Here is a 27,529-nt window from a genome sequence, read left to right as displayed (position 1 = left end):
TTAAAGGGAATGCGTACTCCTGACACATCAGCAGGCAGGGAGCCCAGAGGTTGCTACAGAGAATTTATTTATACTCATTTGGAATTTCCTGACAAAATCCTAGCCCGCCTGCCAGCCCAGCAGCCAGCGCAGCTCAGCACCAGTGTTTTCCTTCACGTCATTTCAGATGGTGCTCAGTGCCTCAGGCTGCTGCTGCTCCTCTCAGGGGTTAAATGCATGAAATGGTCAGGAGGACAAATGGAACCATACCAAACTGTACACTGGGGAAAAAAAAAGAAAAAAGAAAAAAAAAATATTTTCCTCTAATGAAGACAGATTTAATCCCCAAAGAGAATTAAAAGTTCAGGTGACTTCTCTCCTACCCACTCTCTCTCCCAAAGCCCTTCGCCCCTTGCCCCCCTTGTTCCTCACTCCCACGTGTGCACAGGGAGCACAGAAAAGTTCATTGATATAATTTGGCCAGAACAATTACATCTGTTGTAACTAGCGCTGCCTGCAAATCTGCCTGTTACATTCAATCTGTTTTGTTTACTCCTCTCAAATGCAATTTATAACTTGAGGGATAAAAATAAAAACTTGATAAAGTTGCACAATCTTCTCTTCTCTGAAACATGGTCAAAGTACATGAGATCTTTTATGCTAGTACAAGCACTTTTGAAATAATGCACAAATATTTGACTTTTCCATATGAAATGTTCTTGTTTCCATGAACATGAAGTGTAACTCAAGGAAAGAGAACTAGAACTCTAGATGCAAAAAATAAATAATAATAATAATAATAATAATAATAATAATAATAATAATAATAATAATAATAATAATAATAATAATAATAATAATAATAAAACCTTCTCAGCATCATACAAAGACTCAAGGGCCTCAGCTCAATCTCCCTGCACCGCTGCTTACAGTAACAGTGGCTGTACTATAGCCAAACAAGGACTGCAAAAGTAAATAGGCAATTGGAGAGATTAATTTAACAGCTATAACAGTCCTAAGACTCCATGGGGCTAAAGGAAATGAGGTGTTACTACACCTTCCATCCAGATTCCCAAGAACAATAAAAAAAATAAATAAATGAAATAATGGCATGAATTGCTGAAATAATTTCCAAAATCACAGCCAACTGAGAGAGCTTTGCTTGACTGAGAGAGAAGTGGGATCTTGCACTGAAGTGACAGGAGATGTCCAAGTCCTTCACGGTACCTTCAGCTAAAATGTCACAGACTTCCAACAAAAATGTTTTCTGAACACTGCTAGCCATGGAAATTTTCAGAGACATGTCTAGTGGCTTCAGTGGTATTTAATATGAAGCAAAGTAGTATTTAATACTGTCAGACATTAGCTTTTGGACACTGCAGAATCACAGAATGGTTTGGGTTGGAAGAGACCTTAAAGACCATATAGGTCCAGCCCCCGCTGCCACGGGCAGGGACACCTCCCAGTGGAGCAGGTTGCTCAAAGCCCCATCCAGCCTGTCCTTAAACACCTCCAGGGATGGGGCACCTTGTCCTATTCCTACACTCCCTGACAAAGAGTTCCTGAAGGCCCCTTTTAGGTACTGACAGGCCACTGTAAGGTCTTCCTGAAGCCTTCTCTTCTCCAGGCTGAACAGCACCAGCTACCTCGGCCTGTCTTCACAGAGAGGTGCTCCAGCCCCTTGATCATCCTTATGGCCCTCTTCTAGACTCACTCCAACAGGTCCATGTCATTCTTGTAGTGGGCACTCCCCAGCTGAATGCAGTGCCCCAGGTGTGGTCTCGCAAGAACTGGGCCCTCTTTTCTAGTTGATTTTATGTTCACTTTCTTGAATTGTAAGACATTCATGCATGTACATAAGAGCTCCAAAGGACAGTCACTCCAAAGAGGGGCTCTAGATTTGGCCATCTTGTTACACCTATGGATCAAAGAGGTGCTGAATTTTAAGTGAACTTGGTTTGATTTAATTGCTGCTCTAACTACCCCATCCACAGAAAAAACAGCTCTGCATAAACAATTCCTTGGGAACATTTTCCAGCCATGCTTTGAAATTTCTTGTACAGAACAGAAGAATTCTAGGGTAGCTGAAACTCAACCCATGATTTCTGTTGAGAGAAACAAAAGCACCTCACAGCAAGTAACAGTGGTGCAGAGCAGACCTCAGCGTTACTGGCGGCCTCCTTAGTTTGATCAGTAGGTTCTTCACACTGGCACGGGAAGAACAGGAAAATACATATCTAGTTTTCTGATGGGAAATAAACATGACATCCAGGATAAAACTATGAGAATACAATGTACAGCTAAAATGTTTCTCTTAGGGTGTTGCTGAAACAGGGTAGAAGAAAAAATAAAAACATTTCATGATTTCATTTTTCTTGAGGAGAGGAGAGGAGAGGAGAGGAGAGGAGAGGAGAAGAGAGGAGAGGAGAGGAGAGGAGAGGAGAGGAGAGGAGAGGAGAGGAGAGGAGAGGAGAGGAGAGGAGAGGAGAGGAGAGGAGAGGAGAGGAGAGGAGAGGAGAGGAGAGGAGAGGAGAGGAGAGGAGAGGAGAGGAGAGGAGAGGAGAGGAGAGGAGAGGAGAGGAGAGGAGAGGAGAGGAGAGGAGAGGAGAGGAGAGGAGAGGAGAGGAGAGGAGAGGAGAGGAGAGGAGAGGAGAGGAGAGGAGAGGAGAGGAGAGGAAAAAAAAAGAAAAAAGAAAGGAAAGAAAGAAAAGAAAGAAGGACAGAGAGAAAGAGAGAAAGAGAGAGAGAAAAAAGAGATGCCTTGTTTGGGAAGAAAAAATTTTAGCAGCTATCTCTCCACGTGTACCATGTGTTTATTGTTACTTCGTGGTTTCAAGGGCTTGACATCTGAAAGAGCCCTGCGTCAAGTCGCGCACCATCAGAGGACTCTCCTCTAAGCTCAGGCTGAGAAATACCTGCCATAAATGCAAGCAAGAACCCAGAACGTGTATCAGCATTTTGTCCCTAGTCCAGCAAGTCAAACATGGAGGCACATGTCTGGGTTGGCCCCAATAAGCCTGAAGGCAAAAGAGCACACGCATATTTATTCTCTTGGCCTTTGAGACCATTATGGTGCCAAATAAACTCATTCAGCTACTGTTTACAGTAGAAACAAAACTGAGGTCAGCTCCCCAGTGACCAAAAAACCTGACGTGGTCTGCAGCAGAACAAATGCAAGATTTGGTGTACGGGCAGCCATCCAGCTGGTAAATTCTTATCTAAAAAGCAGGTTATTTCACACCCTGTTTGAAAACAAAAGGCAGAGAAGGCATAATGGATCTGGGAAAGACAAAGGACATGGAAGAAATGGAGTCCTTGAAACACTTGCCTCCAAGAGGCCACTTCCTCAGCACCGAAGTAGCTCTGCATGGAAGGAATGAAGTAACCTGCCCCAACACAATGGCCGGGGCTAAGGGCAGAGATGGTGCCCAGAGCTTACCTAGCGTGGCCCCATACAGCCTGGTTTATGTTCATACCCCAAAACCACAGCTTTTGCATTTTGTGGAGGGATATATATTTTTGTTTGTTTCTATTTGTTTAATTGTTGTTGTTGGTTTTTGTTTGGTTGGTTTTGTTTGGTTGGTTGGTTTTGGCAGACTTTCTCAGCTAGTCTCTGTTGAACAGTTCAAAGCTAATTGGCTATGGCCAGAGGTCAGACCCAAGACCCATCTGTCCTACTCACCCTCTCCTCCCTTGCAGATGCAACTGGAAGGGCATATGAATAAAACAAACATACAGAAATATTTCTTGTCTCAGTTTACAGAAACCCACACCTTGGAGACTTCCTGAGTTGTGGGGGCTAAAATGGGACCCGCTTCCAGCATCAAATGTGTTTTTGCAAGATGGCTAGAGGTATTCAATAACTGGATTCAAAATGCCAGACTGCAGTTGATGTATCAGTATTACAAGGAGATCTCCTGGTCAAGTGCATGGAGATAAAGCTATGGATGATTAATCTGACCTAGTGACTACTCATTGCTCAAAACAGTGAAAGGCTATGGAAGCTACAAAGTTCCCTCAGTAGTTAGCATCTAACCAGAGAGAGGATGCAACTGAAACATTTACTTCATGTAATCATTAAATGTCCACCTGGTTTAACATAACTAAGAAAGAATTTCAGCGACTTGGTTTTTCACAGATCACAATGCAAGTCCAGTGACCTCTAGTCATGTCCTAATATGACTGACTGGAAAAGTTCATGCGAAAGAAATCTTTTTTTTTTTTTTTTCTTTGATACAGATGTGATTACGCATACTTTCTTGTTGTTATTCAGGTTAGAACTGAGTGAGCTAGCAACTTGGCTTGCAAATCCCAGCAGGGCTGTACACATCAGTTTTGCTTTCCCATTTTGCAGAGATGAAAGTGAATGACACATTGAACATGAACACAAGAGAAAATAAAAATTAATGGATATAAAAGAAAGAAATGCATTCTCAAATCCTGAAATACGTGTACGGGCCTCTCATGCCCCAAAGATGCAAAGTGAACCTCTGCCTGTTGGGAACTCAAATGCAGGTGTCAGCCTAGCTATTGTCTCCAGGTGCATTGTGAAAACAGCAGACTGAGTCATTCTGGGTCAGGTGTCCAATTCTGTCAGCACGGAAAGTGTCCCAGTCCTACAGTGTCACCCCCAGCTTCCTCGGCTGAGCAGAGGCAGGAGTGGGGGAAGGAATTCACAGCTTTGCCAGAGAGATGACTTAAGCTGGTTTTGGGGATCTCTTTACTTCCTTCCCTCTTGGATCAATTCTCCACAATAAAACACCATGGGTTTACAGTAACAATTGTTAATCCAGAAATAATGCACTTCCACCCACAATAACATACTGACTATACAAAAGGCTGGGGCAGGGAAAAGAGCCACACAAAAATGTGGGGGATAAAAAGCATGTGCCACAATGTAAATAATGAGGACCTATGGACAAGACTACACGTCTGCTATTAACATACCATGTAAACTGATGAACAGTGGGCTCCACTGCTCCTGGTGTCCTGCTCTACAGGGATCTGAGGCGGTCTGGCTGAGCCACGCACTTGCCACTTGAGTCTTGGTATCTTTACAACTTTGCAAAGGGAGAATAATTTTCCCAGAATTGTAAACTGTGTTTTCCACAGCACTCAAGGCAGGTTGAGAGTGAAGGCTCTGATCTTTAAGGGCCGTCCATACCTGTGGGGGGTGGTGGTAGTCAGGGATCAGAAAGGAAAGGAGGAGCATCCTAGATGGCAGACACCCTTGTCTGAGAGCAAAGGAAGTGAAAAGGACTGTAACTAACGATGGCAAGAGAGAATGGGGAAAGTCTAAAGGGCGATGCAGTGGATGCACAGCCTCATGAGCACAATCAAGTATTGGTAAGCTTAAAACCTGTGTAACAGCCATCTGTCTCCATGAAGCGAAACAGAAGACAGGAGCAGAAATGAATGATTCTAATTTACACTTTAAACAGAAAAACATACCCATCTAAAGTTAAGAATCACAATTTCTTCTTTGGGAAGAATGGAAAGGAAAGGGAGAAAAGGCTTAACCAAGGACTTCTTGAAGTAAAAAGAATAATATTTAAAAATCCTCATAATCCCTTAAAATGACTTCTCTGATCTAGCCTTTGGGCTTTTATCACATGCAAATGTCAGTCTACTTTTCTAACCACAACCATGCATGTTATTGTACTTGTACTGCTTTTTTTTTTTTTTTTTTAAGCTGCACATTTTCGATTTGTCAAGTAGCATACATGAGACCTTAAAATTTGGCCTGTTTGCTAGGATTAGACCTGAAATTCCAGTGACAGCAGTGAAGTTACACAAGCGCACTTTGCTTTTATTATTAAATCTTCTGCAACACATACAGTGCTGCTCCAGGCAGAGGGGTTGGTTTTCTGTAGAGATGGCAGGAAAGGGGCTAGGAGTACATCAACAAACATGCCCCTCAGCAAAAAATGACTGTAGACCAGCAATGTCTGGTTTACATAGGGAGAACAATCTGTTCCCAATTATCAGTTAATTTGATCCTCACCCTAATCTGACCAAACCTTCAAACCAAGCTATTAGAAACAGTATCCACACCCTCCCTCTCTCTTGTCCTCCAGAGCAGTCCTTTCAAATAAGTACTGAAGGGCAATAAGGGAGCATCACAGACAGGACCCATATGTTGAAGGAAAGTGAAAATATTGTCATGTAGAAAAAAATATCTAGGAATGCATAAATGAAAATCCAGAAGACTTAATTACATAAAACATGTATTACAATATGAGATAACTAGGGAGGAGAAGTCAAGCAAGAAAAGGGAAGGGCTGTGAGGGGGCAAGGGTCACATTACAGCTTCTACAAGGAAGTAGAGAAGGAGGTGAGTGGAGAAGGATGGACTGAGAGGATAAAGGAGGACAATAGGATCACACACAGCTTCCTCTGCACATCTGAGCACTTGGTTCTGTTTTCAATGTCTGTGTGAAGAATCAGGTGAAGAAAAAACCTCAGCATATGCCATGAAGAATTTTTAAAAAGATAGAGACATGGGAAGTGGAGAGCCCTCTTTGTGCATGGTGGATCTGCGAAACCTCATGTGCTGCAAGGTGCATCTGACAGTGGAAGTCAACCACTGGATTCAATCAATATGGTAAGTGCAATTTCCGGATGAAATCAGAGGGAACTGAAGGAAGAAAGGGGAGGAGGGCACACTTTGTTGTGTCAGCTCAGAGCTGGTCACCTGGGGACACCCTGGCAGGAATCTGCACGCTGCCAACAAGGGGAATCGTGTTTCCAGAGGAAGGAAATGGAGATGGAGCAGGATGCCAACGTGGGCAGCATGAGCACTCCCTCAGCCCCTAGGCCTGCTGTGAAAACATGATACAGGAAGGGCTGCCTTTCTGTCATTTCCAACCCAAAGCCTAACAAATGGCACAAAAAGGGGGAGGAGCAAGCTAGCCACTGTGAAAAGCTTCCCAAGGACTTTTCCTCCAGCAGAAACTCTTCTGCAAGGAACATGTCTAAACACAGGCATTCACCAACAGAAGACAACCAGCTGTAATCGAGCTATTCCCATCCAAGACATTTCCCTGGAGGACTGTACGCTTTTAAAGGCTACAAAATCCCCTCCCTTCCCCAGGGACACCAGGTACTCTTAAGTTTCATACACATTGTTTCCAAAGTGCGTTCTGCAGGAGAATCTGGGATGGAAGTGGGAAATACCGCAAAACAGTTTTGAAGACAAGATGTACTCTTGTAGGTAAAATGGCCGTAGGGTGATTTGCTGAGTTGTACACTTTTATGTACCTTGAGAACTGAGGGGAGGGAAGGATGAGGATGGAGAGAGGATAATTTTTCAAAGCTAGAAAGTTTGTTCTTGTGTTTTTCTTGTGACACAAGCCTACCCCAATACTGGTGCTTGGCCCTCAGCCAAGCCCCACAGGCTGCTTCTCTGCATGCCCACCTCCCACCAGACAGCCATTAGATCAGTGCAAAGTAGTGACCTTCATTGCAAGACCTGAGGGCTTTTATTGCTGAATGTCTGGAGTTGGAAGGGACCTCTGGAGGTCACCTAGTCCAACCCCCCTGCTCAAGCAGGGTCACCTGAAGCAGGTGGCAACTGTTAATCTCCGCCAACTCAGTGAGATTACAGGGTACTACAAACAGCAAGGCAGACTGTTTAGACCCTTGAGCACTGGCTTTAAAATGAAAGATCAGCACCCCTTTTTGCCTCTAGGGGTGCAGAGAGCACTCATTTCCACAGGCAGCAGAAGCAGGCCACATGAGAAGGTCCACGTACAGCTGATGCAAGTACATCTCAGCAGCTCAGGCACTAGGAAAGTGTGCACTGCTCCATGAGCAAGCCTGCATCAGAGATGAATGAAAAAAGTCTTCTGTCTAGGTGAGATGCCAGAAGCTCCTAGGAAGCTGCAGCAGATAATCCCGAACAAGACAGACATGACTACAAGAACTGCAGTTATCTCTGCACACAAGACAGACCTATTAAATCTCTTCTGTTTCTCATCATGCTTCGTCCTTCTGCAAGGCATCACCATCTTCACTTGGCTTTCTGTCTTGGGCCATCTCCTTGCCACCACATCCAATTGCCATTTCTAAGAACTGGACTATCCAGAGGGCACCTTAGCAAGGCTGCTACACCCTCAGCTCCTAACCACACTGTTTTACTCTATCCTTTCAGAGTTCTTCCTGCTCTTGTCCCTTCTGTCAGACTCCAAGATCAGGCCTGAAGGGCATTCTTCAAGCAACAAGTCCCATGGAAAAGAAGGTATATGATCCCTGCTCCTCTAGGGTCTGATAAAAGCCACTAGGTTGGGCAAATGCAAGTCAGTGTTATTTTCAACCATTCTGTTGTGGCAGCATTGCAACCTTGGATTACAGGTATCAACTAGCAGCTGCAGAAGAAACAATTATTAATTCAAGTAGAAAGTTGGCACTGGCTGTGAGATCGTGTGCTGCATCTCCAGCCATCTGTCCTTAAGGCAGATCTGGCATCAGTAAGCGTACTGCAGCATACCGATGGAAATTTTGATACGCTTTATGATATAAAGCTGATGTGAAATCACTCGAGGCTCACTCACCCTTCACCCCACAGATTTCAAGGTCCCACCCTCGCTTGTTTTTAAATACTGGGCACCACCAGGGTGACTCACTAGGCGAGGCAGGAGCAGTGCAGCAGCAACAGCCCCACACACCATCTGCCCATGCGGAAAGCACAAGGCTACGTGGCAATCCAGCAGGCTCTCTCAATGGCACATGTCCCACCAGCTACCAAAGCACACCTTCCACGTGCATGTGTCCCTGTTAGCTCTGATGGGGAACAGATGTAGCTCTGGAGTAGGGAGCATGGTAGGGCAGCAAGCTCTGGGTTAAGCAGACTCTCACTGCAGTCCTGACCCAACCAAATTGCCAAATAAAAGCTGTGTCAGGCTAACTGAGCGATCAGCAATTCCAGTTGCTACTTCTGTAGCTCACTGCTGTAAATTTCCATTTATTAACTGAGAGTCGATGAAAACCAGTGGATATTCAGCTAAAATTAGTTGCACAGGTAAAGGTCTGGTGCGTGGCACTATCTTCTTTAGGGTACACTTCAGCTCATGAGGCTGGGAACATGCAAAAACTCCATGCACGTTGCCAAAGATTATTTGCATCAAAAATCAAATTATAGAAGAGACTCTAACTCAAACAGATCTGTAACTACAAATGTGTCTAGAAAGGTTTGGTAAGAACCTTACAAATTAATGCAGAGGATGAGTATGATAAAAGCATTTACTCTCAGCAAGTATACATACATGCAGAGTAACTTTGCACATGTGAAATAATCAGAGGGACAACGGGCTCCAGCAGTGAGACTAACACTCAAAAATGGTTTATGTCCACCACCAAATCCCCTGCAGCCCCACAGTCTCAGCTGCTCTCTGTATTGGCTGTGGCCACCAGAGCCTGCTAGAGGTCACATCTTGTCCAGGAGGCTGGACTCTACCTCCGGAGCTCCTGTCCACAGGCACTTGGTGCCCACACACTGGCTGCTTCAGGGAAGAAGGAGACAGAAGCAATTCCTTGCTTTATGGATGTGAAGAGAACAATGACAGTGATGGTGACCTGCTGTGATGCCAACAGCTTTGGGGACCGTGTGCCAATCTGAAGGAGGTAAAGAATAGAGGCAAGTTAAACACACAGTTCAAATGAACCTGTGTGAGGAGGAGTACGCTCTTATGAGCGAAAGTATGTACAAAGTGGGATAGAAAGGCATGAAAACAAACCCAAATCCTGAAAACAGAGTGAGAGGGAAGGCAGAGAGGAAAGGGAGAAAAGAGAAAGGATGAAGAAGACCTCAGATGCCACGTTCAGGAAACAATATGCATCTGCTTTACAGCAAAGTGAAGAAAGGGTTTGTGCAACAGCCTTGTTATACTGACCCCTGCAGCCCATCCTACTGAAGAAAACTGGAAAAGCTTTTCTTCCATAATTTATTTTTTTTTTTAATTTTCTTGTTAGAGAGATGACTGACAATTCTGCAAGCTTGGGATACAGAGCATGAGGTGCTTAGGGAAGTCAAATAAAACAGATGTTTTCATTACTGTTAGAAACAAATAAGGTTTTTAATCTTTATCTTTGTAAATCAGTTTCCTATGTTTGTTTTGCCACTTCCTTGTTTTCTACAGCAGAGTAAATGGAATTGCAGTGGAATTTCACACCATTCAGTGCCTTTGAAAACAAAGTTTCAGCAAATCAAGTATTAGTGAAAAAATATTAAAATCCAGCCAACATTATTTGCAAACTGCCAGGTAAGTTCCAGACAGGTGGTTCACTGTGCTTTTCATAGCTGACTGGGGGGGCTTTCTGCAGATACCACTTACAAAAACATTTGCACAGCCTCATTAGATAGATGATTTATGCATTAGTCCTAGCAAGCACAGAAGCTAACAATTACTGGAAGTTTCACCCAGCAGTTAATGAAGACACTAATGTTATTTTGAAAAATAACCACCTTTTTATTTTTTTATTTTTATTTTTTTTGTCTTGTGCAAAGAGAAATTACTTAATATTATGTACCAAAACAAGGCCAGCCTCCCAGTAGCTCCTCACAGACATTTCCCAGCTCCTGCTGCAGCTCCCTGTATGAGTGCATGGCAGGCTCTGGACTTCTACAGCAGTGCTTAAACCTGAGTTTACTGGACTGAGACACTGGGGCAGACTCAAAGCAGCAAACAGTGTGAATACTCAGCACACAACCAATAAAATGAAGCAACTTTTTTTCCGCAAGTGCCAATCTATCACCCGTGTTAGAGAGACCTAACCTATTTTCCAAGGAGAGAGAAAAAATTTGAGAGAGCCTACTCCCAACACCAGAACCAAATCTACATTTTCCAAAATGCAAAGACACAAAACAAACATGCTTGCAGCTGAAAGAAATACAGTTCACTACAAGATGTCTGTGCAGTGAAATCAGGAACAGAGTGATAAAACTAAGTTTGTAATTCAGCAGAAAGCAAAACTATTGACAAACAGCAATAAAGTCTAAATCACAGTCAATGCTATTTATTAGCCACATTTAAAGTACATGTCTTCGCTGAAATATGCAAGAGGCAGTGAAAATTATGATCACCGCTTTCATGATAAAGTCATTACTTGCTTTGTAGCTTATCTCACATGCATACTCACTGAAAATATTTACAGCAAATGTACTTCCAAGAAACATCCTTTAAAAAGTTCTCTATACAAATGCAAAATAGTTTAATTCCTTCCTGCAAACGATTTCCAAATTCAAGCATTCCTCTTTAGATTTTATCTGCAGCAGCAGCAGTCCATTTAGACTTGTATAATGAAAAAAAATTTACCGAAATGTCAGAGAGGCATAATCATTTAACAGTGCAGGTACTCACATTCTCGAGTTAACCAAAGCAAACCACTGCTCCTTAGTCACCTCATACTCGAATGCAGCTGAACATGTGGTCAAACTTGCCAAAATATTCAAGTAACATACGCAGCTTAGCAGTCCGTAACAAGTCTTTCTAGTTCTTTTTCCTGTTGCTGATTGATTCAGCCAGTGCAGAAAACACCACCCCAGAAGTTTGTCTTTCCACTCTTAGAGCTCCATGCAATTAAGCAGCTTGCTTCAGTACCTCCAACGCCCAAATCAGCTCCTGCTCATCCAAAGGCATTCTCTCCCAGACAGCTCAGCAGGATAACAAATCACACGTATTTGCAGCCCAATAGTTTGTCCATTATGAAATGCTAAGGATTTGGAGACGCAGGCGTACATAGCTGCACACATAGCTGCATGTTAGAACGCTGGCCTGAAGGGTTTGTAAAGCCAACAAGTCCTGACAGCCTCTGCAAAATGTTGTCCAATTTCGTTTTGAATTAAATACTTGCAATTCATTATAGCGTCTTTCTGCGATTAAGGGAACAAACAGCTTCTATCCTGCAAGAAGTCTTGTTTGCATAACAATCCTGAAACTAAAACTTCATCTTGCATTAACACATCCCCTGTACAAACATTTAGCTTTTTTACACTTAAATATCGTCTATAAACTTTTCCATTAAACAGTCCTACTGCAGGGGGAAAAATTAGTAAACCAATCAGTAACAGTTCATGCGCAACTTTTCCTTCCTTCTAAGCAGAGGAAATTGTTCTGCATGACTTAAGTTTAAAGCATGCTACTAAAAAAAAAGGCAAATTATATGGGGGGTAGAGGGGGACAAGAAATAAGCAGCTATGGGTGAGTCACACAACAGACATTTTGAAGTCTCCCTTCTCAAAAAGATTACAAAAGAATAGAGGTTTTTTTTAGAGAATGTTACCTCTAATTATATAAAAGTATGGAATGGTAATGGAGGAGGGAGAAAACATCCTTTTTCAAGACTTAGTAGCATTGGTAAATTCAGTCTTGAATCAGCAATAGAAAATGGTAACTTCAATATTTTCATATAATTCCCACTGGCTTTTAAAAAGAGATTCCTTGTTTTGCTTAATTGCAGATAATGAGACTCCATATTTCTAATTTCCCACACCCAAAATACTTTAATCTCTTGCACTAATTATAAAAATTCTATAGTGAGCATATCCAATAATTTAGGATTAGTTTCCATGACAGAACATACTTGCTAATGAGGCTGGTGCTAAAATCTTCCAGATAAGTCAATTTTTAACATTTACGTGTCAGGATCCAGTGAATATCATTTGAACATGAACCTTAGCAATAAAAAAAGCTGAAGTTTTTGTACATACGCATAACAAAAGAGGTATTTAATGTTCTTCTTCAGGATGTTTAGATTGATCCCAGCCACCCCAGCCTGTATTGATAAATCCATTTCCCACCATACCTACATTAAGAGGTCTCAAAAGAGCACACACAAGCTCCTGCCATGCACTTGAAATTTTCCATATAATCCCCCTGTAGATGCCTGGGCTTTAGTGGGCTGAAGTTATGTTTGGGTAGCGATCAGGAGAACAGGAAAATATTGACACAACTGCAAGAGGAACACCACTGCCGCACTTTTATCGGTCATTCTGCAATCTCTGCCCTTTCCTGACCTACCAGGCCTTCTCAGCAACCTTTGAACATGACAAGCAATCTGCTTCAGAGTATCACCCAACCAAAACAGACATCTCAGTAGCTTCTTGAAATAATGAAAAACTCCTCTTGACATTGCTTGCTTAGAACCAACAGAGTAAATTAAAATTAGCCAAACCCATAGGGGTGATCAGGATGGGCTGCATATTCAATGCAAAAGAACTGGTTAATCTCACAAAGCAGCTATGGGCACTAGATAACCACCAGACAACCTCTTACAGTACACCCCCAGGCCTCTCCGAGCCTGGTTTAAGCCTGTGTAGGTCCATGGAAGTGGACGGTGCTTCATGCTGACAGACTGAGATGCCATCCCTTGCACATTTGCAAACAAATTTCCACATTTTAAACATATAAATGTTTAATTTTTGTTTTTAAATTAAAAAAATTAAAACATATAAATGTTTTAATTTTTTAAATGTTTAATTAAACATATAAATGTTTAACCTATAGAATATAGGTTATTGGGTGGATGGGGACATAGGGGTAGGATGGACAGACCCTGGTTGACCAGGATATTACTTTTCAGTGTTTAGTTTCGACTGCTGCTGCTTCCCCTTTCTGCTGCTTTCACAATGTAAGGAAAAGGCAAGCCAGAAAATGTAATGATCCGAAGTGGGAAAAGCATTCCCAATTAGTTACCTGCAGCACTGCCGTTAGTATTTGCTGGGTAGGCCATGTCTGCTCAGTGACACATCCAGAGCAAGGTTGTTAGCTGTCATGCAAATGTCATGCATCAAGTCCAACCAGACATGCAACCTGAAACAAATGAGAAGAAGGCAGTTAAAAATGTGCAGTTTTAGAAGTTAAGTGCATTAAGCAGTGGATATTTTCAAGTGTTAAAGTCTCACCTTCAGTACAAATTTAACCACAGCAGTCACTCACATTGTATTTCTCTTAATAAGCCTCAGCTCTCACATAACCCAGAGCTACTTTTTTTTTTTTTTTCCCCCTACCCTGAGCTTTTCAGCTTTCTTCTCTAGCTTCCTTTGTACCACAACCGATTCCTCCAATTCACTGGCATACATGAAGTTTCAGACAATCCTGTGGCTTATAGAAATGGGATTAGAGGGTGCTAAGTAAAGGGCACTTACAGAAGAGCTGCTACCACATCTGTACCAATGCAGCTGCATCAGTGCTGGACTGGTCATCCTTTCTGAGCTCTGGTGTCCCCACAGCAGAAGTGAGGGTAGAAGATAAGCACCATAGGGACATCCAAGGCAAGCCTGAGCATCCCTGTGCCATGATAAACCACTTGGCTGATGGCTACCATGTGGAACCAGCATACTGACACGGGGGGCCCAGAGCTGGCACGGACTCCAGGCCTGGAAGATGCACAACTACCTGCAACACCCATCCCTTGCAGGTCTCTGTGGTAACACCTCTGATATTCACATGCTTTGTTTTCAGCACCCATGCAACAGACTCAGCAGGGGCCCGTGAGCTCCATCCATGGGGAGCTGCATGGAGAGGCAGAGCCTGCCTGAAGCTCAGGCTGCAGGTGCACAGAGAAGATGCTGCTGCCCTGGGTGGGTGGATGCAGAACAGAAGCCAAACAAGAGGTAGAAGCAAAACTGGCAGCAGTTTTGCAGCTACCTGGCTGCCAGTTAGCTCTGCAAGGCCAGCCTTGCTGGGTCCTTAGCAGGGTTCCTGCTACTCCTCTCCTGCCCACTGCAAAGCAGTCTGCTTGCAGCCCTTATCCTCAGACCAACAGAATTTAACTCTGCCTGTACTGCTGAGAAGCTTCCTCTTGGCTCCAGTTCAAGCTTTCTACAGTCCAAACAGCATTTAGCTTTTTTGACTCAAAGATGGAGCTCATGTGTATCAAGAACACCCTGCTTCTATGATCCCAGTCTGACTTACTCTGACAGGTCCTTGACAAACCAGTCACATTTTTCCAATTATATTTGATTTGTCTCTGACAGTATGTGCATGGAAGTATTTAAGAGGTAAGCAGATTAGCCAAGGAATAGAAAATCCAGAAAAGAATTAGTGCGAACAATGTGCATGCTGAGTCAAAGATACACCAGCTGACAGAGAAGCCAGTTGTCTCTCACAAGTGACAGCACTCCATCACAAGGGATGACACAGCTTAGCTCTCCCCTTCTGGGAACACAATTACAAATCACTACATTTCTAATACAATCTTGACATTAATTTTCCAAGAATGCAGAAAGACCTCCATTGCAACTCGTCCTCTCCAAGCTCCAACATATTTTTCTTTTCTTAATTTACAATCTCTTGCTGAAAGAATGGCAGGGACACAGAGGTGTCAAGAAGACCATATCAGCAAAAACCTACAAACAGAATAAAATATAACATAAAAGCAGGCATCCAACACAGCCAAAGTGGCCCACCACAAGATCACAGGCATAACATTAATATCAGATTTCTGGAACAATGAAGTATGGTTAAAAAGAATAGTAAAGCACATATCTGGCTGTGTTTGCAGCCAGGATCAAAGTCTGAAATCTGCTTTTAGCAAAATATTAACTACTTCCTTCCAAAGCATTAAATTCTAAAGCATTGTTCCTGTTTCTGCCACTGCAGTCAGGAGATAAGGTGATGCTTTATGTTCACAATAGGCAAATTCACTGAGTCTCAGTGAATGACTAATGAAAAAAATGCCATCGATTTCTTTCTCTGGTAAGCTTCTCGGGACGACCACTGTCTCAGGACAGACTGCACTTAGAGGGACAGCAGACACTACCAGCAGTGCACTGAAGGGTAGACAGAGCTGAATTAATTCACCTACTTTAATTTGTTTAACGTCACTGGGGCAGCAACAGGAGTGCTTCCCTACTTTCACTGTGTACGTTTACTGTATGTGGCTGCAGCACAAGGCTCGCACCACTGCAAAGCAAACAGAGAGGCAGATTAGGGTGCCCTCAGCATGGGTGTAGCCCTTGCTTTATCAGGCAACCTAATATCCTGTCCATCCGCAACTTCCTTTGTAACTGCAGCCAAAGAAAGCTCGAGAGACACTGCTGAGAAAACCCAACAAGGGGTTTGCATCCATCTGGCCATAGCCCTCCAGTGTCCTGCCTCAGCGCTTCTGCTGGGCTGGATGTTGGCTAGCTCCCTGGGCTTACTCAGTGCACACCACAGCTGCACAGCTCCCAGTGCTTGTGCAGAGGGAGCCACATGCACCTGACCAGCTGGAAGGTGAGGAAATTTGGTACAAATGTTGGTTAGGTAGGCATCAGTTTAACATCATCTCCACTGAGTAAGGAATAATGGCTTTAAACTAAAAGATGATAGATTTAGGTTAGACATTAGGAAGAAAATCTTTATGCTGAGGATGGTGAGGCACTGGCACAGGCTTCCCAGAGAAGCTGTGGATGCCCCATCCCTGAAGTTCAAGGCCAGGCTGGATGGGGTTTTGAGCAACCTGGTCTGGTGGGAGGTGTCCCTGCCCATGGCAGGGGGGTGGAACTGGATGGGCTTTAGGGTCCCTTCCAACCCAAGCCATTCTGTGTTTATATGAAGTCACGCCCTTAACCAACACCTATGTCCAACACTTCAGAGGCCAGGAGGCTGAGATGCCTTCTTCCTTCCCACTGGCAGACTAGGTAGGGTTGTCTTATACTCCCCGTAACTTCTTAGGAAAACATCATTCGGTACTACATGAAAGGATTTTTTGTTTGGTCATTGTTTTTTGCTTTTGTTTTTTAAGTGTGCAGCTTCAGAGCTCTCTATTTGCTTCAGAAATACTAGTCACTATCAGAGGCATGCATGAGGAGAGCTTTCTAATAACAGAAGCAAATGCAGTTGAGGTAAGAGTTGTTATAAAATTAATAAGACAGTGCTGAAAGCCAAAACAGGGCCTCAGGTCTACATTTTGTTGTGGCTTAAAGAAACATAATTGACCTAGAACAAACTCCCTTCTGGGTACACTTCTATTGGTTCCAAAGTTGTGCAGACTGAAGCACCTCTGTTATGATACACACTTACCTTTAGTTAAGGCAGTACTGCTTCTGAGCTTAAATTATGATTAATAAAATAATTTAGGAAGCAAATTCAGCCCAAGGTATACCAAAAACAGGAAAAAGAGAAAAAGATAGAGTCTAATAATTTACTACCTCACGTAACTGAAATAATTTTGTTGTTGTTTTTGTTTTCTTGTGTTTGGTTGCGGGTTTTTTGGATGAAATGCAATTAAAGTTTACAATCTGCTTATTAAACAACCATCAAAGTATGAAAAAAATCCAGCCTCACTCAGCAGACTCACAGAGGAAGGGAATTCATACCATTTTGAGCTGTAACATACAGAACTGAATTTCTGAAGCTTTACTGGCAAGTACATTGGCCACTTTTAGAAAGGTACTGCATGTGATTCCCCAGCAACATGCACCACAAGAGCTGCACTTCAATAGAAGCCTCTTGTGTGGGCAAGGCACAGGACGACACTGGAGGTCAGCTAAAACACAGAGGAAGAAAACAGACGGCTGTAACAAAGCGTGTTCTCCAGTGCAGACATCTCACCAAAAAAAAAATAGAAGAGCTTATATATTCCCTTCCCAACTCTTTGACTTTTTGCCCATGTGTTTTTACATGCTCTCCCTTTGCCTGCCTATGAATTGTGATTTACAGACCCTAGGGCAAATGCAAAACAAGCACAAACTAGCTATATGAAGAGTTATTGCTCAATGGAGCAGTTGTTTCAAGTGTTTTGAATTAGATATTCAAACTCTCTTCTGCCCTCAGGTTCCAAAGCAGAAACCTTACACACACATGATCCCCAGTTTCTACAAACTATCACGACACCCCAGCTTTTACAGGTTTTTCCAGAATGGTGATTCTTTAGGCAAATCATCAAGTCTACGTCCTAATCACAAGGGACACGCACCTTGTTCCTCTTTGAGTTGCATCTCATTGGGTCACCTACAGCTATGCTGGTATTCCTGAGCCAGAAATACCTAAGTATGCATCAGTCCTGACATCTCCACAGCAGAGCTGCAGACACAGAATCACAGACTTCACAGAAAATCCAGGCTCCCACCAATGTTAGCAAGAATGCTTTCAGACAGAAAAACATTGAAGTTAAATCTAAGAGCAGTTGTAGAATGACAGAGGGGCAACACTTAGTGGAAAAGAAAGATAACTCAGCACTTAACTCAGAAGAACAACCATGAAATTCTTTCTGTCCAGGTGCCACAGTCACTTATGGGAAATGGTGATGCACAAACGCTTGCTTGAGGGATTCAAGGAGACAGGCCTTGGCTTCCCAAGCAGCACAGCTTGAGGGTAAGTAGAGATGCGTACAACTTTTCTTTTTTCTCATGGCATGCATGGACTGATAAGGCTACATGGTCACATCAACCACTGAACACAGGCTCCAGATCTAGAGATATCCTGAACCACTCATGAGTGAGTATGGCTAGGACACCAAGATGCTACTATTTAAGATTTGGATTAAGAGCTGTGGGATTCAAAGGTACTGGCTCCCAGGTGCTCAGATGGACTCACTCAGAGGCCAGAGGATGGGCCCAGGAGAGAAAGCATCTCTGTAATCCTGCCCAGCAAGCACAAAGAAGATTCAGTAGGCCTGGGATGGATGGATTTGACAGAGCAAATTGACCCACAAGATGCAACAATTCAGAACTGGTAGTGCTCCATTTTTGCTATAGATCAGTGCAACAAAACTGCTGCCTGACACTTCCCTCTCACATGTGGGTCGTCCTGGCAGTAAAACTCGCCTAGTTTCATTCTACAAGACACAGATAACATTTGCAAAGAAGAGCCAAGACACATGCAAAATCCATCTAAACACATGGATGGTAATTTCTTTAGCTGCAACAGGAAAATGGCACTAGAAATCCCCCCTCCTGCTCAGCCAGAGGGGCAAGCACTTTACAAAGTTGTGAGGCTCTACAGGAAATTGGAACATCTGCAACTTAATTCACATTCTCAACCAAATACGCCAGGTGCAATTTAAATGAAGCAAGGGCTGGAGCCAGCAGCAGCAAAAGAGAAAGTATGTGGGGAGTTGGTCTGTGGTTGGTATCTACCCTGGGAGAATGACTGCGTAGATCACTGATAGTCTCTTTTCAATCCTACCCCTACTGTGTTTGGGTTCTTTTTATCCATATGTTTATCAGTACAGGTGGCAAATAAATAGAGAGGCAAGGCTTGTAAGGAAGAGAAGTCATTTTTGTTGTTGTTGTTGTTCTTTATGATTAGATAAAGCTAAAAACCAGGTAAGAATGCAAGTGTGTGAGCTTCTTTTTATTTTTTTTTTTAGGTCAGACACAGAGCAGTCTATTTTGAGGTAAGTGTAGACTGGGAACAATTTTAAGTTTCACTTAATTATGTAACAATTAACCCATTCACATGCTTTCCAAAGATAATGTCTTTTTAATGTTGCTATCCACATCACAAGCAAAGCTATGCAACTTCAGTTCCTGCTTAAATCTCACTAACTTAGCAAAATAAATCACTAATCACGTTCTACTCTGCGCTGGTGAGGCCTCACCTCGAGTACTGTGTGCAGTTCTGGGCACCACAGTATAAAAAGGACATGAAACTGTTGGACAGTGTCCAGAGGAGGGCTACGAAGATGGTGAAAGGCCTGGAGGGGAAGACGTACGAGGAACGGCTGAGGGCACTGGGCCTGTTCAGCCTGGAGAAGAGGAGGCTGAGGGGAGACCTCATCGCAGTCTACAGCTTCCTCGTAAGGGGGTGTCGAGAGGCAGGAGACCTTTTCTCCATTAACACCAGCGACAGGACCCGCGGGAACAGTGTTAAGCTGAGGCAGGGGAAGTTTAGGCTTGACATCAGGAGGGGGTTCTTCACAGAGAGAGTGGTTGCACACTGGAACAGGCTCCCCAGGGAAGTGGTCACTGCACCGAGCCTGTCTGAATTTAAGAAGAGATTGGACTGTGCACTTAGTCACATGGTCTGAACTTGGGTAGACCTGTGCGGTGTCAAGAGTTGGACTTGATGATCCTTAAGGGTCCCTTCCAACTCAGGATATTCTATGATTCTATGATTCTAACACGGGCTGTTTTGCCTAGGCCACCCTAAAATGCAAAAGTATAAATTCCCCAGATTCCGTGTTTCCTGCAGATTCTCTCAGGCAGCAGTCTGTTGTGATTCAGTCTATGCTATCAACAGTGATTATTGTTCCTATGGACAGTATAATAGGCAGTTGATTTTGGACTGCATTTAAGCAGGCAACCAAAAAAAATAAAAATAAAAATAAAGCCATCTCACAATGGTATCCTTTTTTTTTTTTTTTTTTTTCCCCAGAGGATCTGCAGTAAGATGGCGGTAAAAGAAGCCTTGTAAATCCTTTCAGCAGGCAAGTTAATTAACAAGATATGGCTACAGACAGCATGAATTTACCTGCCTGCCTTCCTCACTCACTCCACTTACAGCACTGGCCTGTACAAGGTCTCTTAACAGCAGAGCTTTAGGCAAAAGCTGAGCTAAGCTCTGTTAAGAAGAGTGATGGCTCAGAGCATCTGGGACCTGAGTCAGCGATCTGAAGGAGAAAACAGTGAGTGATCCTAGCGAGGGCACATGTTTCTGTCCCATCACAAATACAAATAAACAAACAAATAAGACAAACAAATCAAATCTTTGTTGCTCTTGAACAGCAAATTCCCAGCCAACACAACGTCTCAGGCTAGATTGGAATTAACCATTGGTCACCTTCATCAGTATGTCCTATACTGTCTTCCCTTCACCTAAGCAGGCTTGCATTAAGAGGTCTGCCCTCCTTGTTATTTCTGCAAGCAGAGAAAAAATTTAAAACCTTCACTAACATCGAGGTCTTAGGGGTTTTCTTTTGCATACTTGGAAACGGTCTCCTCCTGGTCTCCTGGTCTGAGATTCTGCTTCATCTTTCCAAACCACCTACATACTGCTCAGGAGCAGGGCTTTACCGAGCTGCTTTCAATACAGATGCCATGGAAAACAGATGTATATGAGAATCTTTCAAAGACACGTGATCCTTATAGCCACCCAGTGATTTTCTGAATTTCCCCCAGTATTGATTTGTCACCTTCGTTAACAATGACAGCAGCACTCTATTGCCAGCTGTTGGATTTTGGCCTCCCTTCAGACGGAATTAACCCAAGCAGGCCTGAAGAATCCAGAAAAGAAATCAGCTGTTCTAAACAAGCCACTCACTGGCTTGCTCATAGCAAGCAACAAGGGAAGGATTTCAAAATAGCACCCAGCAGACACAGATATAATGAGCATATCATGAGGAAAGTCAAATGGTCCATCCAGACTATCTTATTTTCAACAGTGGCAACACGAGATACTATTTAAAGAGAGTACACCCATCCCTGATGACAAATTACTATCCATACTTTTTGTGCTCTCCCAGCACCCAGAGTTGGTCTTGTGTGGATTTGGAATTTCAGAAAGTATAATTATACTTCATTTCAATTCCATGTTAAGCTTCTGCGAATTTGTTTAGTACCCGTCTGGTACTGCTAATAACACCAGCCCCTGCTGCCTCATGGAGCAGAAAGCTCCACTGCATAAAGAAATACTTTCTTTCCTGTCTTAAACTGATGTCCTATGGACTTTACTGAGTGCCTCCAAATTCTTGCTCTGCTGGACTCTATGAACGTCAGTGCAGATTCATCCTACCCAGCCTCTCAGTTTCTTTACCAACCTCAATATTCTCTCACAGATCACATGCCAGCTCCATTCCCAGATCATTTTACTTACCTGATTTGTACCCTTTGTACTAACCATGTAGGAGACACCCCTGTCATGAACAGCCCCTTACTAAAAAACTGTCTCCAAGAATAATCTTATAAAATGAGGCAGAGTACATCTGATACTTTTCTTAGCATATCCAAGCTTGGTCATAGCACCGAGGCAATGCAATACACAGGAAGGAAAACCTCAGTTTTAGTTATTTTTGTCAAGGAAGTAAAGAGCTGAAACAAAACAGAACTTACATGAGCAGCTTTACCTAGGTCAGATGCAGCCCCACAAAGTTTCCACCTGGGCCTCAGGTAGGCCTAATGGACTTCAGGTAAGGACACCTGTTCTCTGAGGTCCACCAGGCCCAGTGTCACCCAGGAGTGACAGTATTCTCTACTAGGAGAAATGTGCATTGCTAAAAGGAAGTTGTTGTATGGATCACACACATTATAGGTGGCATGCTTTTGTCACGCCTGACAAAGACAACACCCCATCTGTGCAGAACTGAGCTAAACTCTTTTTGCTTTGTCCAGTCTGCTGACTTGGTGGCCCAGGTCCAACATGCAGGAGTGTGATCTTCCTTCAGCTGCTGTGAGCCCAAACACAAGACAGGTCTGTTTGGATGGCACCCATCAACCAGCTCTGCAAGGCCCACACACCCAGCAGCCTGCAGAAGCTCTCGTGGCACCCTTCTGTTCTGAAAATCACTCCTGACAACGTTACTTTCATCACATTACATTACAGAAGCAAAAAAACTTTCCGAAGGCTGCACAGTGTTGTAACTCAGAAACCAATTTCTGTTTATGTCAGAGCAAAAACATATCAGCTAGAAAAAGAAACAATCTAGAGCTGAAAAAACAACTTTTTTTTTATACCTGAAATTCCTAATGCATGATGTGGAAGACACTCCCTTTGGTTTATGCCAATGAATAATGAGTCACATGAAAGCACATGAATTCAGGCTGGTACAATATCGTTATAGGTTGTAATGCTTGCTGTGACAAGGAGCCCAAGGGATGCAACTGGGCTATCCACATTTTTTTTTTGTGCAGTGAAGTGGGAGGGATGAGAGTTTTAAGATCTGAGGCAGATCAGTTTGATCAAGAGAGAAACAAAACAACATGCATGTTGAGCAGTGTTTTCCTCTGCCATGACAAAGACATTAATCCAGCACCAATAACAAATAAAAAGGCTTCCAAAACAAGTGTCAAGTTATGAGCGGAATGAATGCATGTTGTAGATTATGCATACGTTAGCTGCTGAATACTTTTGGCCTTTTCAGATTCCCAGTGTTGACAACACTGGAGCTGCTGTGCCTGGCACAAGAAGCAGTTGCACTTTCTTCTCTACAGCATGTACATGAACTACCAAAGTAGTCTGTGATTTTATAGGCTGCGTATCAGGAAAATGTTCTGCACCAGGAGGGTGGTCGGGCACTGGAACAGGCTCTCCAGGGCAGTGGTCATGACACTGTCTCCTGAAGTTCAAGAGGCATTTGGACAATGCTCTCAGACACATGGTCTGATTTTGGGTGGTCATTTGGGAACCCAGGAGTTGGACTTGATTATTCTTGTGGGTCCCTTCCAACTCAGGATATTCCATAACTCTACCAGTCACATCTGTTCACTCAGGGGGGCAGGACAAAGTGGCATCCTTTCCACAATCTTGGCCTGATCATTAAAAGTTGTATAATGGTTATAAAAACACATGTGCAGATCCCACTACTTTGAAGCTTGCTTATTTAAAAGGCAGATAAACTTAAAGGTTGACAAGGTGAAAGCACCCATCAAGGATGTTTATGAACAGCTCATGAAATGCACTATAATCTCATTTAGGCTTTGCTTTTAAGACAAACTGTAAGGATTTTAATGCACAACCTCTGGTAAATAGACAAATTTAACACTTTTCTAAAGTATCCAAGTATTTAGTTTTCAGTTATACTTCATGAGCAGGGGCATACGCATGAAATGCATTCAGAAGTAGACAGCCAAATATCTGTCCCTTCTGATTTTAGGTCTGAGATGCTATACATAGAGTGACTAGAAATCTGCTATGATAAATGGGTGACATGCATGGCAGCCATGATGCTGCAGGACAGTTGCTGACTTGTGTCCAGCAGCATTTGACCACATCGCTCTTCCATGGTGGCACACAGCTGAAGGCGTATCTTTATGTGAGAGAACCTATTGCAGATAAGCTTTGTCCTCATCTAGCCCTAAACATTGCTACCTGTCCCAAGCCAAGACCCCAAATCCTGGCAGTTCTTTCTATGACACACTCCTTTGCCACTAATAATGGCACTGTGAACTTCAGTATCAACCAGTCCTTACTCTACAGATTTTTATTTTATTTTTTTTTTCCCACACCAAAAATGGAATAATTTAGGGGCATGGAGACAATATTCCCTGGGACCCACTTTTCCTTCATCACTGTTTGCAACAGAGGCCTGTGAAGTCCTACTCTCCATGCAAGACTACAGTCCATGCCACCAACATCCACCACTACTAAATGCTAGGCTACTCCTACAGCCTCACAGATAAAAAGTTCCTTCCAAAACACAGAGGAACCCTACCTCCCTGCAACTATTCCTGTCACTGAGACAGCAAGCACACAGTATTCTCTTGGCTGGGGAACCCAATTGAGACATCCTGCAAGTTACTTCATCTCAGGGGCATGCAGGCTTCTTGGGTTCCTCTTCAAGAGCCATCTCCAGACCACACCACACCTGCACACTCCAGTGGCAAGGACACAGGATCTCACAGCAGCAAAAACTCATCAACCATCCCACCACACACAAAATTTCCTCTTGTTGCTGAGAGTGCATCAAGCCATTGAGCCCAGCTAACTCTTTGACCTGGAGCTAGGATGAACCAACCGGAGACCGACCAGAAGCACTGCAGCTGAGCGCAGTGGAGGCAGGCTGGCTGGGTGTTTTCAAACACTTCCTGTTCAACAGCTCACTGAAAAAGACTTTTCAGTTTTGTGCAAGCATTGCACTGTCACTGCCTTGCATCCAGCCAAAATCATCATGCTACAAGTGGCCACCTGCAGAGCACTTACCCACCCAAAGGAGGGGATCACAAGTTGGGGCAAGGCACATGTTCTGTGGAGGGGTGTTCCTATCTGCTGGCTTGTGAAACCAAGGTTAGAGCAACCTGCTCCTAATGCTTGGGGACTCTGTCATTTAGGAGTGGTGTCCACGTGCATTCAGGTCTTCAACTGTTCAGACATACTTAGTACTACTGCCATATGCAAGACTGTGGCCTGCAGCACTGGAACTTATTTTTGCACAAGTCAGCCACATCCCAATAATCTCAGCTTTCATTTAAAGTGACTCTCAGACAAAGTAACATCTCAGCAGTGACATGAGCAGACACACTTTACGAACAAGGGCCCCTCTATAACTTAGGGTGCACATGCCAAGCTAGAATTAAATCTGTAATTCCTAAAATGATGTATGGATTTGAAAGTCCTATAACCCTGAGATAGCAGATCAAGTTCAGCATAAATGGACAAAAAGCATACCTTTCTATGTAAATCCATAGATACGTTACCTTTACATTTTTTTTTTTTCAGTTGATTTTATTATTGGATAACAGCATATTAACACAGAAACAGTAAAAAAAAAAAAAAAAGTATCTCTAGCAGTCACCACAGGAGTACACAGATACAAATAGAGAGCATTTTATCTTTCTCCACTAAGTAAGTTCTGGGACAAATACTAATTTTTCTAAAGAGCAGCACAGCAGGACTGCCAATGAAATATTGCATCCTCCATGCAATTCACATTTCTCTGCAAAAGGCCACCTCAAGGTGGGAAGCTATGTGGCGTGTCTCAAAACTAAAACTAAGTCATATGTTCATAGCAAGAAAAGAATCACTTTCATGTTCAGGTATGTTATCTGGAGAGTAAAATTAGCCACTGCACTATTACCAATGCACTCCTCACACTATACCAGTGCCCCAATAGAGGTATCTCTGGTACCTCTTTCTTTGTTGAGATTATTCCCATGCCACCTGCCTAAGAAGCTACATCACATTATCAAGCTCTTCCTACCCCTAGCACACAAAGATTGGTTATAAACTCCCCAGCTGAAAGACAGCCACATGCTGCCCAGAGAATGAACCAACACAGGACTGAAAGCAGATCCATCTGTCTTCTTCAAAGTATTGGGGGCGTCAAAAAAAAAAAAAAGACAACTCATTACCTGTTTATAGCCCATCTCTCCCTCGCTTTTTGCATAACCAAGAACGGAACAGCTAAATTTGAACAAGGTCTGTCCCAGCCAGGAAAAAAAAAATGGCTTTTAGCTTTTAAATTTTATGTTCTAGTTTCCATGCCAATGCAGAACCTAAAGAGTTCTTCTGCAGCCAGTGTAATTCCCTACAGAGCCAAATATTTGTAGATTATCTTTTATATTTTAAGCCTTGAGAAATGGTTAAAGGAGAAAATTTCTTGCCGGGCTTGTTCCAAGATTTGCTCAAGATCTTTCCCCCCTACCTAACTTACTTTCCACTATTTCTGTCATCAAGGATACATGCACCTTACCCAGACTGAATTAGCCTTAATTTCCACCTGTTCCCATTCCTCAGAGCAGCAGATCCAGTGCAAAAAAGCAAAACAATATAATATAGTTAATATATTATTATTTTTATTGAGAGGGAAGAGAATAGGCAACCAAAAATGTTACAAGGTGGCACAACATGTTAGGATTAAAGACCTTTGCAAGTACTTTTCCTACTATTACTTTTAATCTCTTAATTTTCTAAAACTATGTAATTAACTTATGAGGAAATAACAACTCCTACCCTTTGCTCCTCTCCTCTGTTCTGGAATGTCTTTTTTTCTTTTCCTTCATGATACAATAGCAAAATCAAGCACAGAAGTTATAACTGAACATCTATGGACACATTTATTGCTAATTATTACTTCATGCTCTGTCCTTTGGTTCTGACAATGTACATCTAGTAGCAAAGCATCGCCGAGAAAATGTACAAAAATGCAGCATGATGATTTTAGCCCACAGTGAAGTTCGAAAGCAGAAAAGGAGTACACTAGGCAAAAAGTTTCTTCAGGTAATCATTTCACTTTCCATTCCATATTTTTAAACAGCATTATGTTTCTTTTGTATATGTACTACATATTCTACATTTCTCTATTAAAAAAAAAAAAAAAGCTGTTTAATTTAGAAAGGTTGTCACCAAGGTTGAAGCTCCCATCAACCATTTCTGCTGGGGAGGCACCTGACTGAGAAAAATATGTTTTGATTTTCAGCAAGTACAAAAGTGCAGAGTACAAAGGCTGTTACACATTACCTCCACAAATACAAAACTACTGGTATGAAATACTAGCTCGTTAATAGGATAACAACTTCTCCAGCACATTAAAGGGATATCTGCTTCATTCAAGTAGCCAGAAAAGTGGAAGGAAAGGGAGACAAAATACCAGAGAATGCTACAGCAAAGTTTGTGGAAGAGAAATTGAGTAGTGAAATGTTGTACACAGTTTGAAATTCTTAAATCAGAGATTTAAAAATAAGAAGTATACTATGTTTATGTAATTAAATACAATTCAATCATTCATTTTTTTGTTATATATTAATTATTTTACAGCCCATCTAGGATGGGGGAAAAATAATACAAAAAAGATTAAAGTTACAGATGACATTCATACCTGAGGACATGAACAGATTGCAGTATGCTTCTTACCTGCTGCTGTCACACCGAATACTGACTGATACGAAAATAGGACATTACCAAGAATGAGAAAAGGCTAGCTAGGTCACGCATCAAAATAAAGTTCTTAAAGTGTGGAAGCCAGTATTAGTTCC

General features: G+C 42.7%; 1 protein-coding gene and 2 long non-coding RNA genes across 4 annotated transcripts in view; 2 read left to right on the top strand and 1 right to left on the bottom strand.

The window, feature by feature from the left end:
- KANK1 (KN motif and ankyrin repeat domains 1) overlaps positions 1-27,529 on the bottom strand; it is a 101,425-nt gene that overhangs the window by 33,156 nt on the left and 40,740 nt on the right. Inside the window, 1 exon segment of the mRNA XM_068667745.1 lies at positions 13,671-13,787. Within this exon segment, the coding sequence (XP_068523846.1) occupies positions 13,671-13,707 (37 nt within the window). The 5' untranslated portion in view covers positions 13,708-13,787.
- Positions 6,282-10,249, top strand: LOC137848553 (uncharacterized). The gene is made up of 3 exons (XR_011091417.1): positions 6,282-6,583; positions 8,132-8,218; positions 10,116-10,249. It is a non-coding gene; the product is annotated as an uncharacterized lncRNA (long non-coding RNA).
- Positions 14,080-20,520, top strand: LOC137848554 (uncharacterized). 2 transcript variants are annotated; one of them, XR_011091419.1, is made up of 4 exons: positions 14,080-16,193; positions 18,180-18,275; positions 19,273-19,299; positions 20,280-20,520. It is a non-coding gene; the product is annotated as an uncharacterized lncRNA (long non-coding RNA). The 2 variants fall into 2 exon arrangements; XR_011091418.1 differs by having other exon boundaries at positions 14,080-18,275.

Source organism: Anas acuta, chromosome Z, assembly GCF_963932015.1.
Source record: "Anas acuta chromosome Z, bAnaAcu1.1, whole genome shotgun sequence".
Taxonomy (NCBI): Eukaryota; Metazoa; Chordata; class Aves; order Anseriformes; family Anatidae; genus Anas; species Anas acuta.
Note: the sequence above shows the minus strand (reverse complement) of the source record. Positions and strands in the feature narration are given on the sequence as shown.